Raw genomic sequence first — 15,091 nt, forward strand, 5'->3', positions numbered from 1 at the left:
TTTTTCCCATTTTATGTTCTTGCCTCCCTTGTCAAAGATTAATTGACCATAGGTGTCAGGGTTTATTTCCGGGTTCTCTATTCTGTTGCACTGGTCTGTGTGTTTTGATACCAGCACCACGCTGTTTTGATGACTGTAGCTTTGTAATATTTTTTGACGTCTGGGAGAGTTATGCCTCCTGCTTGGTTTTTGTTTCTCAGGATTGCTTTGGTGATTCTGGGTCTTTTGCTGTTCCATATAAATTTTTGGATAGTTTGTTCTAGTTCTGTGAAAAATGTCATGGGTAATTTGGTAGGGATTGCATTGAATCTGTAGATTGCTTTGGGTAGTATGGCCATTTTTACAATATTGATTTTTCCAATCCAGGAACATGGAATATCTTTCCATTTCTTTACATCTTCTTTGATTTCTTTGATTAAAGTTTTATAGTTCTCAGCATATAAGTCCTTTACCTCCTTGGTCAGGTGTATTCCGAGGTATTTGATTTTGTGAGGTGCAATTTTAAAAGGTATTGTATTTTTGTATTCTTTTTCTGATATTTCATTGCTGGTATACGGAAATGCGACTGACTTCTGAATGTTAATCTTATAGCCTGCTACTTTGCTGAATTTATTAATCAGTTCAAGTAGTTTTTGGGTTGAGTCCTTAGCGTTTTCTATGTATAGTATCATGTCATCTGCGTACAGGGACAGAGTAACAGCATTTTGACAGAATGATTTTAGCTGTTTCACAAAATATCTGCTGCTTGGAGTTCCCGTTGTGGCGCAGTGGTTAACGAATCCGACCAGGAACCATCAGGTTGCGGGTTTGATCCCTGGCCTTGCTCAGTGGGTTAAGGACCCGGCATTACCGTGAGCTGTGGTGTAGGTTGCAGATGGGGCTCGGATCCTGCCTTGCTGTGGCTCTGGTGTAGGCCGGTGGCTACAGCTCCGATTCGACCCCTAGCCTGGGAACCTCCATATGCCACGGGAGCGGCCCTAGAAAAGACAAAAAAGAAAATAAAAACAAAAATCTGCTGCTTTCTTTTTTGGGAAGTTTGATACTATTTGTTTCTGGCAGAAATATTTCAAATTTTGTGTTATCCAATCAGCGTTCTTTTTTTTTTTTTCCCTCCAAGATTCTCTGACTCCGTGTGCAGGAAACCCTACTAAAATTTCCTTCAGTACAGAGGGGAAATGAAATATGTAAATAACAGGCACCTCAAATACGACTGGACCGGTGGCTCAAAAATGTTATCAAAAGGCTTTAATCCACCTCTAGTTCTTTCCACGTGGCTGCCGAAAGGACTGCCAGCAACTCCATATGCAGTCCCTCATCTGAGCAACCCATTCATATATTTTCCTATGGAAGACTTCCACTGGGAAAACAAGGACTACATATGTTTAATCATATGCCAATTCCACAGCCAATCACTATGATAAAAACTAAGTATTGTGATTGGCCCAGAAATACATGAGCCCCAGTTGCCTGGGGTTAGGGCAACTATGATTAGAATCTTTCATGGGACCACAAGTATTGAAGGAATTTCCACCAAGATGAGGATGTTGGCAGGCTGGCCGACATATTGACACCTTTCCTACAGTTTAAGCACTGATCACCACCCCGATTTTTTCTTTTTTTCCTCTATTGTTATCTTATTCCATTTTGGATGGGGCAGGAATTCTAAACTCTTCTCCTTATGATCCCATCTTTCCTGGAACTGCCTTATCTCAAAACGCTCTGTCTTTCAGCTCACATCTACAAGTTTCCTATCCCCAAAGGAGCAATTCATCTGATTCTGGGAACTTGAACATAGTTGACAAGTGTTACGGGTTCTCCTACTTTCTGATTATGCACATTGGATCACACGTTCTTCTATGAGATGTTTGCCTACACTTTATGGACTTCCACATGCATTCCCAGGCTATTGATCAAATCCATGCCACATCAGCAACTCTCGGGCTACAAGGACAATACCAGATACTTAATCTGCTGTGCCACAAGGCAACTCCATCATGGGAATCTCCTGATGGAAAAGATTCATGCTAGAATGAACTGGAAGCCCAATATCCTTTCATTCAGTAGAAGAAATAAAACATAATCCATTCCTGAGCTGGCAACATCTATCAGAGTTCAAACTAAAACAAGAACAATAAAACTTCCTCCTGTACGGTGATTCTAAGAATATAAGCCAGGCTGGGGAAAGGGTATGTTTTCCTTAAAGACTGGTATCTTTGAGTCTCCTGCAAGAGTTGTTCCTCTCAAAGAGGTGAGATATTAATTTATAGAAGGTGATCTGCTCATTTGTTGCTGTGCAATAAATTGCCCCAAATTGAGCAGCTTAAACCAATCAGCATCTACTGGTTCATGGTTTCTGTGGCTTACGTTCCTAGGAGTGACTTGGCTGGGTGGTTATGGCTCAGGGTCTCTCGGGAGGTGGCAGCCAGCCTGTCACATAGGGCCGTAGTCCTCCCAAGATCCAGGGAGAGATCTGCTTCCATGTTCACTCACAGGTGCTAGTGGTGCCTCAGTTCCTCAGCGCATGGACCTCTTTATAGGCCGAATGTTCTCACAACACACCAGCTAGGTTTCCTTTCCCTGGGCTTCCTACTGACAGGAAGCTGGCTTCCCCCAAAGCAGCTATGCTGGAGAGAATGAGAGAGCACAGCTGGGGTGGAGGTGCCCATCTTTTGGTAACATAATGTCACAATCAGTTCCTAGGATTTCTGCCCTAATCTATTTACCAGATGCCAATCAACATGACACCCAATTAGTTGTAGTTGTTGTACAGTTAAAAAAAACTTTTTATTATACTTGACGTACCATGTTCTAACAATTTCTGCTGTGCAGTAGAAATAATGTATATTCACCACTATAATAATGCAGCCAGAAATTTTAGCAAAATCTAATCAAAGCTTAATTAAATGCATCTTAACACAATTTATAACACAGTCCACTGCTCTTGTAATTTGCTCATTACATCATCAGAGTGCTTAGTTACTAATGTACCAGACACATCAGTTCCTTCAGTTCCCATGAACACTTGCTAGACCAGAGAGATCAAGTATAATTCACTCACTCTCTCAGCACAAGTTTATCCCATCTCTCAATATTCCTCCTTTTTTACATACCTACCCCTTGGGGGTTCCTGGCAAACTTGAGCATAATAAGGTTTAAAAAGATTTCCCATACTGTCACACACAGAGAACTTAAGATTCCTTTAGAAAGAAAAGGAGACTCGTTGTTGAAAGAGCTGAAGTAGGTAAAATACATCAAGGAGTTCCCGTTGTGACTCAGTGGTCAATGAATCTGACTAGCATCCGTGAGGAGGCGGCATCCATCCCTGGCCTTGCTCAGGGGGTTAAGAATCCTGTGTGAATGTGGCTGTGGCTGTGGCGTAGGCCGGAAGCTACCGCTCACATGTGGTCCCTAGCCTGGGAGCAGCCATATGCTGCTGGTGTGGCCCTAAAAGGCAAAAACAAACAAACAAACTTTGAGCCACAAGTATAGTGGGGAGGACTATGGTGTATTTTGGCAGAAAAGTCATATGATCTAATTTATCTTTTTAAAAGATCATTCTGATTGTGAGAAGAGAACTGAATGGGATGAGGTAGAGGCGTAACACGGTCAAGACTCACTAGGAGGCCGCTGTGGTCCTCCAGGAGAGAAAGAATCATCACCAGGACCAGATTCTTATGGAAGAGGTTGTGAAAGGACTTGTTTCAAAATTGGGGTATATTTGAACAACTGGGTTTGCCAAGGGGAAGGAGAGAGTGGGGATGAGACTCCCAGACTGTGAAAAGAGTAGCTGAATGAACAGTTGATAACTGAGAAAAGAGTGAGGGAGGGCAGGTGTTAAAACAGACAGGAAGTCAGGATTTCTCATGGGGACACGCTACTACGTCAAGCACACCTCCAAGAGGGCAAGGGCACCGCCTGGGGGCTTCTGCTCATCGGCGGGTGCCTAAGCTCCTGCTGCAAGTCTTGCTCTCGGCATCCACCCCACCCTTCCTGACTGACACCCTTCTCTTCCAGCTCCTGCAGTTCCTCTGCTTTTGTTGTGCCTGCCGAGTTCAGAGCTGATATTTATCCCGTCGCACCTCACTAATCTCTTTCCTGCACTGCTGACATCGGAGAAGGGGAGTGAAAGGTCCTGAGCTGAGTGATATTTTGAAGACTTTTCTGCGGCCTTCCAGTCCTCACCACGCCAAAGGGAAGCCTGCCTTCAGGCAGGACTGCCCTTTCCACAGCCCCCACCCACGTCTGCTGCCACTCCACTCCCTTCCCTTCCTTCCCGCTGACCCTCCTTTCCCACTTGAAGGGCGACCAGAAGCCACCTGGGCAGGATGGGGCCTCTCCACATCCTCTTCCACAAAACTGTCTCAGGAAGCCAGAGACAGTCCTCCCAAAACGGTAATGGGACCTGTGAAGCCCAAGCAGCTACTCCTTTCCTCGCACAAGCCCAGCTGGGGCCACGCTGCTTTCCCACACTGCCAACGGCTGTCCCTTTCCGGGAGGACAGCCGTAGCTACGCCAGGAGAAGGAAGCGATGTGCCCGGTCACCTTGCCAGGGCAATGGTATCTGGAGGAAACCCCACCGTATCAGGAAGCCGTCCTGAAATGTTACTGGCAGCCCTTCAGCAAGGCCCACATTCTGACACGCACATGCAGAGACCAGGACCCACTCATGTAACACTGGCCCAGCAGGACGGTGTGTAGCATTTCCAGCCACATGGCCCTCCCTCCATCTGATACCCCCCCACACACACACACTCTGCCCTAAAATGACCCTTGTCTCGGCTGCAAACCGACCAATAACACAAGCCCTACACGGTTCCGAAATAACGGGTAGCCGAGGCTACGTATAGTCCCAAGGGTCCAAGGAAAAAAGCTGAGGAGGAAAATACTGGGAAGAGGCGAATAGCCAGCAATGGAGAAGAGGCAGGCAGGTAAGGAAGAGAATTAAGGGGGCATTCCCGCGGTGGCTCATTGAGTTGAGAAACCCACACAGTGTCCTTGAGGATGTGGGTTCGATCCCTGGCCTCTCTCAGTGGGCTAAGGATCTGGCCCTGTCGCAGGCTGCGGGAAAGGTTGCAGATGCAGGCCAGGCCTGGTGTTGCTGTGGCTGTGGAGCAGGCCAGCAGCTGCAGCTCCAATTCGACCCCTAGCCTCGGAACTTCCATATGCCTCAGGTGCGGCCGTCAAAAGCAAGAACACAGAAGAAAATTTCTGGAGGAAAACTTACCTAGTTGCCAAATTTTAGAATGAAATGTCAACAAACCTAGTAAACACTCGACCTAATTTGGATGCTCTATTTAAAAACTCTTCCCAAAAGCATAGCAAAAAAGAAAAAAACTTAGCTATGAGACTTAAAACCGGGAGGACTGATGAAGGAGATATAACATCAGCAAATAAGTTTGAGATAGGGGATGGGGAGAAACGAGTGGCAGAACTTTGCAGAGAAAATTCCCCGTGATGAACAACGATTGGTGAATACAGTTGCTAACAAGGAAACTGACGGAAGAAGAGAAGGGCAAGACGATGCCATGGAGGTTTTGAAGGGAATAGCCGTTTGTCCAGCAGCATGGCTGAACAGTCAGTGGGGAACCAGAGTTGAAAACACTGCTTAGCAGGAAGGAGGGACATGGACTCTTACAAAAGAAGCGGCACAAAGTCTTGTACACATGCAATGACATGATCCCTTCAAGGAACTGTGTATGCATTTGGTGCTGTCCCAGAAGTTCCCCGGAGTGTTCTGTGTCTACCTTTGCCTTCGGTAAGTACCAGCACACCGAAGGCTGTTTATACGAAGGAAAGGTATCGGGTCACCTTTGTTCCACACCACCAAGTGCAGGGAGAGCCTCCCGGACGACGTCTGGGGGCCCGGGCAGGCTGAGTGAGGCTCAGCCTTCCGCCACCCGTGTGTGCACGACAGCGCTTTTCCACATACGTTTCAAAGACAGACAGAGATGATGTGTGCATCAGCAAGACGTTTTGCTACCTAGCATATGCGTATGGACAGACAGGCCATGAGTGATGGGGCCTGGGCCACGATCATGGCCAGAGATATTGACCAGCGTCGTCTGGGCCACAGGATCACGGCCAACACACAGACACACAGACACATGCACAGCCCACACACCAACAGCTCCACGAAGGACAGAGCAACAGTCTCAGGGAACAGACGGCAGTCAAAGGGTGACAGAACAACTTTGACGTCTGCGCCGATGGCTTGGACACTGTTCCTTCACAACTCGGGCTCAAGTCACATGCTGACACCCTCTTACCCCCTCCATCCTGCTGGGCTAAAGCTCAGCTCTAACCTTTCCATCCAGTGATGAGGTCCGCCCAGCATGGAGCTCAAAGATACCATTGTCCTGCTGGTCTTTATAAAGGAAGCTGCCTGGATCCTCCCAGGACGGAGCTGAGAACAACCGCAGCGCTTCCTCCAAGATGCTGCTGATCCTGCTCTCAGTGGCCTTGCTGGCCCTGAGCTCAGCCCGGAGCCCGTTTTTTGGTAAGCACCAAGAAGGGGGGCGGGGGGCGTTGCTGAGACTCTGCGTGGGGTTCGTTAGATGCCACGGGAGTGAGGGTGCTGGTGGAGAAGGGGGCGGGGGAGGTGGAAAGCCTGGGCTGCAGGTGCTTAAGGCAAGGATAAGGCCCCTCACGCCCTCGCTGACGCTGCATAAAGTGTACCTGGAACCCCGTACAGAGTCTTGAACCACAGACTGACAAGGGAAGCCTGGCATTTCTGCACACGTCTCACTGACTCGACTGTGAGGGATGCACTGCAGGGAGGCCCGACCAGTACAGAGAAGGGTCCTCGGGAAGGCATTACAGTCATCAAAGCAGGCAGGGGGAGAAGGTGGCCTCGCGAGAGGGGGTCGCACACATGCAGGAGGGGACGCCCGGGTCAGGCTTTTTACTGAAGCGACAGGGATCAGGACCCTCAATCTCTCTAGCTCACTCTCCATAGAGACACAGAGATCCCAGGGCCCAGGGGTTGCGTTTTGCTCCCATTCACACGCCCCGTTCTGTGGAAGGTGCTGTGGAAGGTGGTACCTGCGTGTTGATTCCCGGTCACCCCACCTGGGTGAGGCCATGTTAATGTAGGTGAAGTGTCTCATGTGGAGGGAGAGCAGAAGGACAGGAAAATAAGACACAGAAACACCCAGCACTTTGCCTGAACCAGCATGAGGGTAGACCGGAAACCAGGGGGACAGGAAAACCAAACCCAAACGAAAACCCAGGGCCTCCTCTCTTTGGACTCTGTGGTGGACCCTCAGCATAAGAACCACCCCGTCACCCCTTCACGTCGTCCTCCCTTTGCAACGGCATCACAGGTTGTGTGGACGAGGTACTTGGGGCATCTTCCAAGGTATCTGGAATGCATTTTGCGCTTTATCTTGTGCTTTTCCTCCTTGAAGGCAACAGTGCAGGATTTCCCAGCCTCCTACCGGATAGGTCACCTCAAATCCTCCACCAACTTCCTTTCTTTTTGTATCTTTAGCAACTGCTCTGTTCTAGAGAGTCTTGTCGTTTTCACTGTCTTGTCACGACTGGATGAATGTTAGTATCCCAGAGGATATAGGCCATTCTTCACCAGCCGCGATTCAGGGACCCACGAGCAGGGCCCTAACGTGCATAACAGAGATGTGTGGCTTGGATGCCACAGAGTATGCGGCCTGTTCCCTCAGGCCGGAAATGACAGCTGAGGGAGGAGAGCAGAGGGAAGCAGCTCAAATTCTGCCTCCTCCAGTCTACTGAGCACCAACCCTTCCAGTGTTCCCGTTGGCCCCAATGCCCCTCGGTATACGTATATGGTTTATGGAAAAATGCAAAGAACTGGGGTCTGGGTGGCTTTTCTCTCTGCCTCTCCATTCAACTGTGTCCTTGTGCCAATGAAAATTGGCCACGGTTATTCAGCGAATCCTGTGTGGGCCGTCACGTTGTCTTTCGTTCTCTCTCTCAGTATTTGATCCACCTCGGCTTGGAGTATGAGGCTTCCACACAGGCACTCAAGTGACCAGGGTTGGAATCACAGTTGGCAGGCTATGTCCGTGACTCAACATGTAACTGCCAATGTTTCACTGCGTTAGCTTTTCTTCTGTCCTTGGAGACCTCCCCTGGGAATTCTGAGACCTCCAACATCTCTCTTGCCCAATTTAAGGGACACGCTCTTTGCCAGAGCAAGGCTCTACTAAGACTCACTAAAGTAGTCTCTGCAGAGGATGGAGGCAGTGGGGAGGAAGGTTGTTGGTAGAAGAGAGGCAGGCTCAGCAGAAATGGACTAGCTGACAAGGTGTTCAGGGTTCAAAATGTGAGGGGGCGTCTACCACCTACAATGTGCCCTATTCCCGTGTCGGTCTCTACAGATTTAGAGGATGCAAACTCAAACTCCGCTGAGACGTTTCTGAGACCACCTCCTGGAGGAGGACCGCCCAGACCCCCTCCTCCTGAGGAAAGCCAAGGTGAGGGACATCAGAAGAGAGCACGACCACCAGGTGACGGACCGGAGCAGGGACCAGCCCCACCGGGTGCCAGACCCCCGCCCGGACCTCCACCACCTGGACCACCGCCACCCGGACCACCCCCACCTGGTGCCAGACCCCCGCCACCCCCACCCCCACCCGGACCACCGCCACCCGGACCCGCCGCACCGGGTGCCAGACCCCCGCCACCCCCACCCCCACCCGGACCACCGCCACCCGGACCCGCCCCACCGGGTGCCAGACCCCCGCCACCCCCACCCCCACCCGGACCACCGCCACCCGGACCAGCCCCACCGGGTGCCAGACCCCCGCCGGGACCTCCACCACCCGGACCACCGCCAGCCGGACCACCCCCACCGGGACCAGCCCCACCTGGTGCCAGACCCCCGCCCGGACCACCCCCACCGGCTAACGAATCCCAGCCCGGACCCAGACCCCCGCCGGGACCACCATCACCACCGGCTAACGACAGCGATCAGGAACCACCCCCACCCGCTGACGGACCCCAGCAGGGACCAGCCCCATCCGGTGACAAACCAAGGAAGAAAGCACCCCCACCCGCTGGCCCACCACCGCCGCCACCACCCCCACCCGGACCACCGCCACCCGGACCACCCCCACCTGGTGCCAGACCCCCGCCACCCGCACCCCCACCCGGACCGCCGCCACCCGGACCCGCCCCCACCGGGTGCCAGACCCCCGCCACCCCCACCCCCACCCGGACCGCCCCCACCCAGACCGCCGCCACCCGGACCACCCCCACCTGGTGCCAGACCCCCGCCACCCCCACCCCCACCCGGACCGCCCCCATCCGGACCCGCCCCACCGGGTGCCAGACCCCCGCCACCCCCACCCCCACCCGGACCGCCCCCCACCCAGACCGCCGCCACCCGGACCACCCCCACCTGGTGCCAGACCCCCGCCACCCCCACCCCCACCCGGACCGCCCCCACCCGGACCCGCCCCACCGGGTGCCAGACCCCCGCCACCCCCACCCCCACCCGGACCGCCCCCACCCAGACCGCCGCCACCCGGACCAGCCCCACCTGGTGCCAGATCCCCGCCACCCCCACCCCCACCCGGACCGCCGCCACCCGGACCACCCCCACCTGGTGCCAGACCCCCGCCACCCCCACCCCCACCCGGACCGCCGCCATCCGGACCCGCCCCACCTGGTGCCAGACCCCCGCCACCCCCACCCCCACCCGGACCGCCGCCACCCGGACCCCCCCCCACCTGGTGCCAGACCCCCGCCCGGACCGCCCCCCACCAGGACCACCGCCACCCGGACCCCCCCCACCTGGTGCCAGACCTCCGCCCGGGCCACCCCCACCACCCCCAGGTCCCAGCACACCAAGACCTCCACCAAGCCCGCCACCCCAGTGACCCCGAATTCAAGGATAGGTATGATCCAGTTCCCTTTCCTCTCCTGGCCCGAAGCCCTGCAGGTGCAGAACTCTTCAGTGTTTTTCTTGTTTCGGTCATGCCCATGGCATGCCGACGTTCCCTGTCCAGGCTTTGAACCTGCCCTGGCAGCGGTCACCACAGCCACCCCATGGACATTGCTGGGTCTTTTACCTGCTAAGCCCGCAGGAAGCGCCTCAACCTTTTGGGTGTCCCTGAACCAACGGGAACCATGCTGACACTGCCTAGCCCCAGGCCCGAGTTTTCAGGATTTCCAGTCAGACATCCCGGCATAGAGTAGCAAGCCTTGGCAGGTTTCACATCCTATCCGAGGTGATTCTCCACGCTCAGAAGCAGACAAAAAGTGCCTTTCCCCAGTCATGACCTGTCTTACTCAAGTGCGCTGGGAACGAGCAAGGAGAGCTGTGCTCTGCCTTGGACCTCTCGTCCCCTCGTCCTCAGGCACACTGTCTTTCTGTCTCAAGTTTCACCTGACCAGGCCTCTCCGGTCCACTGTCACTGCGAAGCAATACTGCAAATACATACGGCTGGATGCTACCTAGTTTAAAAACCTTTCCAGCATGTGCTCAAGTTAAAACTAGTAAGGAGAAAGGCAAGAGGCCACCTCTCAGAGGCATAGCACATCCTCCCTCCCCACTTCCTTCCCGAAAGGGTACTCCGGTTCACTCTGTGGGACACCTTCCTGGAAACATTTCTACCTATTTAAGTGCATACATACGCTTCTTTAGCCACACAGGAGAGCATAGGTCTCCACTGCTAATTTCAAATAACGCATTTCTTAGAACTCTCCCAGGCAAGCTCATAGACCTCGGTGGAGCTGTCGGGACCCTTGTTTTTGTTGTTGCGGTTTTGTTTTAGCACGGCACACCATCCATTACCTGGCTGTGCCGTGGTTCCTTTACACACCACCCCTACCAGGCTGGATTCATTGCTCGGCTCTTCTGGAATATACGGCAGGAACTGTTTTGTTCACACACGTATGCACATTATAGACAGCAATTCAGACAGATGCAGCCTAAGAAGGATCTGGCCAACAACAATGCAGAGCCCATTATCTGCTGGGTACCTTCAAGCCAGGAACGAAAAGGAACTAGGCAGGGAAGAGGAGGAGGAGGAAGAAGAGAAGGACAAATGTCGGGCTCTCGCCCCCTTCCCTTTAGTGAGTGGCCGGCGTTAGAAACCACCTGCCACACCTCTATGACCTTGCTTTTTTGTGTTCCAGAAAATGAGCGTGAAAACACCCGTCCTTCGGAGAGCCGTGACATTGGAATGTGACGGTTGAGCTTCGATTACCAATAAAATCATCTGCATCCAGTTTCTAAGTGCCCCGTGTCCTTCTGGGTGTTTGGGAGGCTGACATTCGAGGGCCAGGATCGTGGCATAGGAGCTTCCAAGCCCCCGTGTCACTCTTGCGTCCAGCAGGTTTCCTCCTGGACCGCATGTCTGCAAAGCATTTCTGCTTCGTCCTTTGCTTGTGGAAAAGAATGTTTCCGTCCTTTTCTACCTGCCAGGGCCTCCTCCTCCTCCCCACTGACCACCGTATTCACAAGCCAGGGGCCTGTCCCTGCCCTTCCCTGGGTTCTGCAGCACCAGTGTACCCACGGTGTTATGACTTTCACACCTGTGACTGAGAGTCTAGGAATTTTAGGGAAACAAGGAGAATAAGCCAACGTGAAGGAGCTGCACAGGCTGAGGACATCCTTAAACTTGCTGAAGTAATTCATCCTGCCGCGAGGGGCACAAACGTGACGCGAGGTCCCGTTCCCTCCAGCCCACCGTACCCATCCCCCCTTTTGATCATGGCTGAGTGTTCACCCTCCCTCGTTTTCTCCCTCCCCGCTCTTTGGCAATCCTGAGTGCCTTTCATAAGGGAGGCAGGTAGCACGCTGTGCTCGAAAAAGCGAGGTGTCTGGATCAATCACAGCGGGCTAACCTGCTGTAAGAACAGACAGGGCAGACAGTCAGAAGGCCTCGTGGAGGGGTCAGCACCATTAGCCACGACAGTGGCGCTGCAAGGGTCGGAGCCCCTCCCCGAAGGCCGCTCCAGTGTGTTGGCGGCTAGGGGTGCCGAGTCCGAATCAGTGAGGTTCTGAAGTCCTGGAAGAGGGGAACCGCCCTCTCCGGATCCCGCGGTTCACCAGGCAGGCTGCGGTTAAAGGCCGCTGGGGACTGATGCCATGCACGCCTCAGATGACCCCAGGGCCACCGTCCACCTCAGAGCTTCGTAATTTTCACGATGACTAGGCAGTAAAGCAGCATACACCCAGACACCAGCCTGACTTTCACCCTTGGGCCTTCAGCCTTGTCTTGCCTGGTCCAGTACATGCCCGGACATGGAGCTGTCGGCTTGAGAAGATGATCAAGAAGCCAGATGCCACTGGGAAGCACGCTGACCGTCTCTCACAGCAGCCAGAGTGCCTGTTCTGTAGTCACCCTTATTCATTTTCACGTTGGTTACTGCGTAGTTCCCCTGGTGTCTGCTTTGCTTGTGTGCTGTGGCTATCACTCCTGTGTTCCGCACATCTGGGAAACGTCTATCTTCTTCTGAATCTTGAACGTCTTTCACCTGAATCTCTATCTCTCGCTCTGACTCTGCTGAATTCTAGTCAACTGAGGCTACCTACACTTAGGCATTTACACAGGGTCCTTCCTCCTCACGTGGCAGGTAATGTCCGTGAAGACACCAGGGCGGGTGGGTGTGCCCGGTTATGAGTCACCTGCTGCTCTGTCTTTATCTCCCCACGGGTCTCTAGTGGTTGGCCCCACAACGGCACCGATGATGACTCTTGAGGCTCTAGCTGGTTCTGCTTGTCAGGCAACCTGTCACCATCCCATGGTGTGCCTCTGTCCAGTCTCTCTGCTTCGGCCATTTTCCAGGCCAGTTCATACCTCTCTCGTTCACCTGGGAAAAGACTGTGCCAACGGGGGCAGAGAGGGACCGTTTGTCCGATCGTCTTTGTTCAGTCATTTCCCATCCACTGTACGGCTTCTGGCTGGGCAAGCAGGTTCCTGCACAGGGTTTCAGCTGAAGGCCACCCACAGACAGCCTTGGCGTCATTTTTCCAAGCTTCTTGGACAGACTGATATTTCCTCTGGCAAACCTCAAAGTCCTATCGGTTTGGGGTGTGGGCCAGGTGTAGTGGGAGCTTAACAGAGCCTAAAGTGCATTTCTCTCCATCGCTTTCCCCTGAGGCATTCTTCTCTGTCCCTAGGCCCAGGGAATTTCTTTTGTGACCGGAAACCCTTGCTCTTCAAGTATTTCTGAAGCTTCCAGGCCAAAAATAAACGTCTTCCTCTGTGTATTTTTGCAGCTTTGAATACCTTTGATCGTAAGAAAATTACGGCTGTAGCCGGTGAGTCCATAGTTCAGCTAAAAATGTAGAGCCGGTTGCCACGTCTGAATTACCAAGTGAGATGCACATGGGAGTTTCCCTAAGGGATGGAAAAAACTGGGCTCATCAGGACTGGGTGAGGCTACGGAACAAGGAGGAACCCAGGCCAGGATGGAGGGACTAAGAATTCCGATGACACAACAGGGAAAGGATGTTTGAAAGTTAGATTACCTGCAATGCTCACAAGGAGCAAGTGCATCTGAGGAGGACCACATTCTGCACAGGGATTATGGAAGGGAAAAGTGACAAGCAGAGGTGTTATGGGAGCGCTCAGCTCTCAGGAAAAGGACAGCGCAAGTGGGGGACCGACGACAACAACCACTACTACTAAAATAAAAAGTAAAGGAAAATAAAGAGGCAGGAACGTTCTTCTCAGAAAAATATCCTCCTTTACCACACTCTTCTATCTTGGCAGCCTCCAGTCAGGTTCAGAGCTTTTGCGCCTATGGCCTGAACCTATCAACTCACAGAAACTAGCAGTGCTTCTCAAATGTGTGGAAAGCCCGTTGGAAGTGGGTTTTCTCCCAAATTCCGTCACAAGAATCCTGACTGAGACCGTAAAGAAAAGGCACATGCCTCATGAGCTCTTCTTAGAGGCAGCATCGGTTAAAGGTAGAATATTTTAGAAAGGAGGGCTTTCTCTAAGAGTTTTATAGTAACTTGTCATATCTAGGTGTTTAATCTATTTTGAGTTTATTTTTATGTATGGTGGTAGGAAGTGTTCTAATTTCACTCTTTTACTTGTGGTTGTCCAGGTTTCCCAGCACCACTTATTGCATCGGCTGTCTTTTCTCCATTTGTATATTCTTGCCTCTTTTGTCATAGGTTAGTTGGCTGTAGGTGTGTGGGTTTAATTCTGGGCTTTCTATCCTGTTCCACTGACCTGTATTTCTGTCTTTGTGCCAGTACCATACGGTTTTGATGACTCCTGCTTTGTAGTATAGTCTGACGTCAGGGAGGCTGCTGCCTCCACCTCCAGGTTTCTTTTTCAGGATGTCTTTGGCTAGTCTTGGTTTTTTTGTGCTTCCAAACAAATTTTAAAAGATTTTGTTTGAGTTCTGTGAAAAATGTCCTTGGTAGCGTGATAGGAATTGCATTGAATCTGTAGATGGCCTTGGGTAGTATAGTCCTTTTGATAATATTGACTCTTCCAGTCCAAGAGATGGTATGTCTTTCCATCTATTTGTGTCGTCTTTGATTTCTTTCATCAGTATCTTATAGTTTTCAGAACACAGGTCTTTTGTCTCTTTAGGTAGGTTTACTCCTCGGTATTTTATTCTTTTGGATGTGATGGTAAACGAGATGGCTTCCCTAATTTCTCTCTCTGATCTTTCATTATTAGCATATAGAAATGCAGTTGATTTCCATGTATTAATTTTGTATCCTGCAACTTTGCCAGATTCATTGATGAGCTCTAACAGTTTTCTGGTAGAGTCTTTAGGATTCTCTAGGTATAGTATCATGGCATTGGCAAATAGCGATAGTTTTACTTCTTCCTTTCCAATTTGGATTCCTTTTATTTCTTTTACTTCTCTGATTGCCATGGTTAGGACTTCCAAAACTATGCTGAATAGTAGTGGTGAGAGCGGACATCCTTGTCTTGTTCCTGATCTCAGCAGGAATTCTTTCAGCTTTGCACCCTTGAGAAGGATGGTAGCCCTAGGACTGTCATATATGGCCTTTAATATGTTGAGGTAGGTTCCCTCTATGCCCACTCTCTGAAGGGTTTTTATCAGAAATGGGTGTTGGATTTTGTCAAAGGCTTTTTCCACGTCTACTGAGAGGATCATATGGTTTCTATTC

General features: G+C 51.6%; 1 protein-coding gene across 1 annotated transcript; it reads left to right on the forward strand.

The window, feature by feature from the left end:
- Positions 1-5,155: 5,155 nt before the first annotated feature.
- Positions 5,156-11,430, forward strand: LOC125130415 (basic proline-rich protein-like). The gene is given in 7 exon segments (XM_047785759.1): positions 5,156-6,496; positions 8,355-9,145; positions 9,147-9,337; positions 9,339-9,696; positions 9,698-9,733; positions 9,735-9,850; positions 11,403-11,430. Coding segments are annotated over 7 exon segments (1,584 nt in total). The 5' UTR covers positions 5,156-6,432.
- The last annotated feature ends 3,661 nt before the right edge of the window (positions 11,431-15,091 follow it).

The sequence above is a fragment of the Phacochoerus africanus genome, chromosome 7 (genome assembly GCF_016906955.1).
Source record: "Phacochoerus africanus isolate WHEZ1 chromosome 7, ROS_Pafr_v1, whole genome shotgun sequence".
Lineage (NCBI taxonomy): Eukaryota > Metazoa > Chordata > Mammalia > Artiodactyla > Suidae > Phacochoerus > Phacochoerus africanus.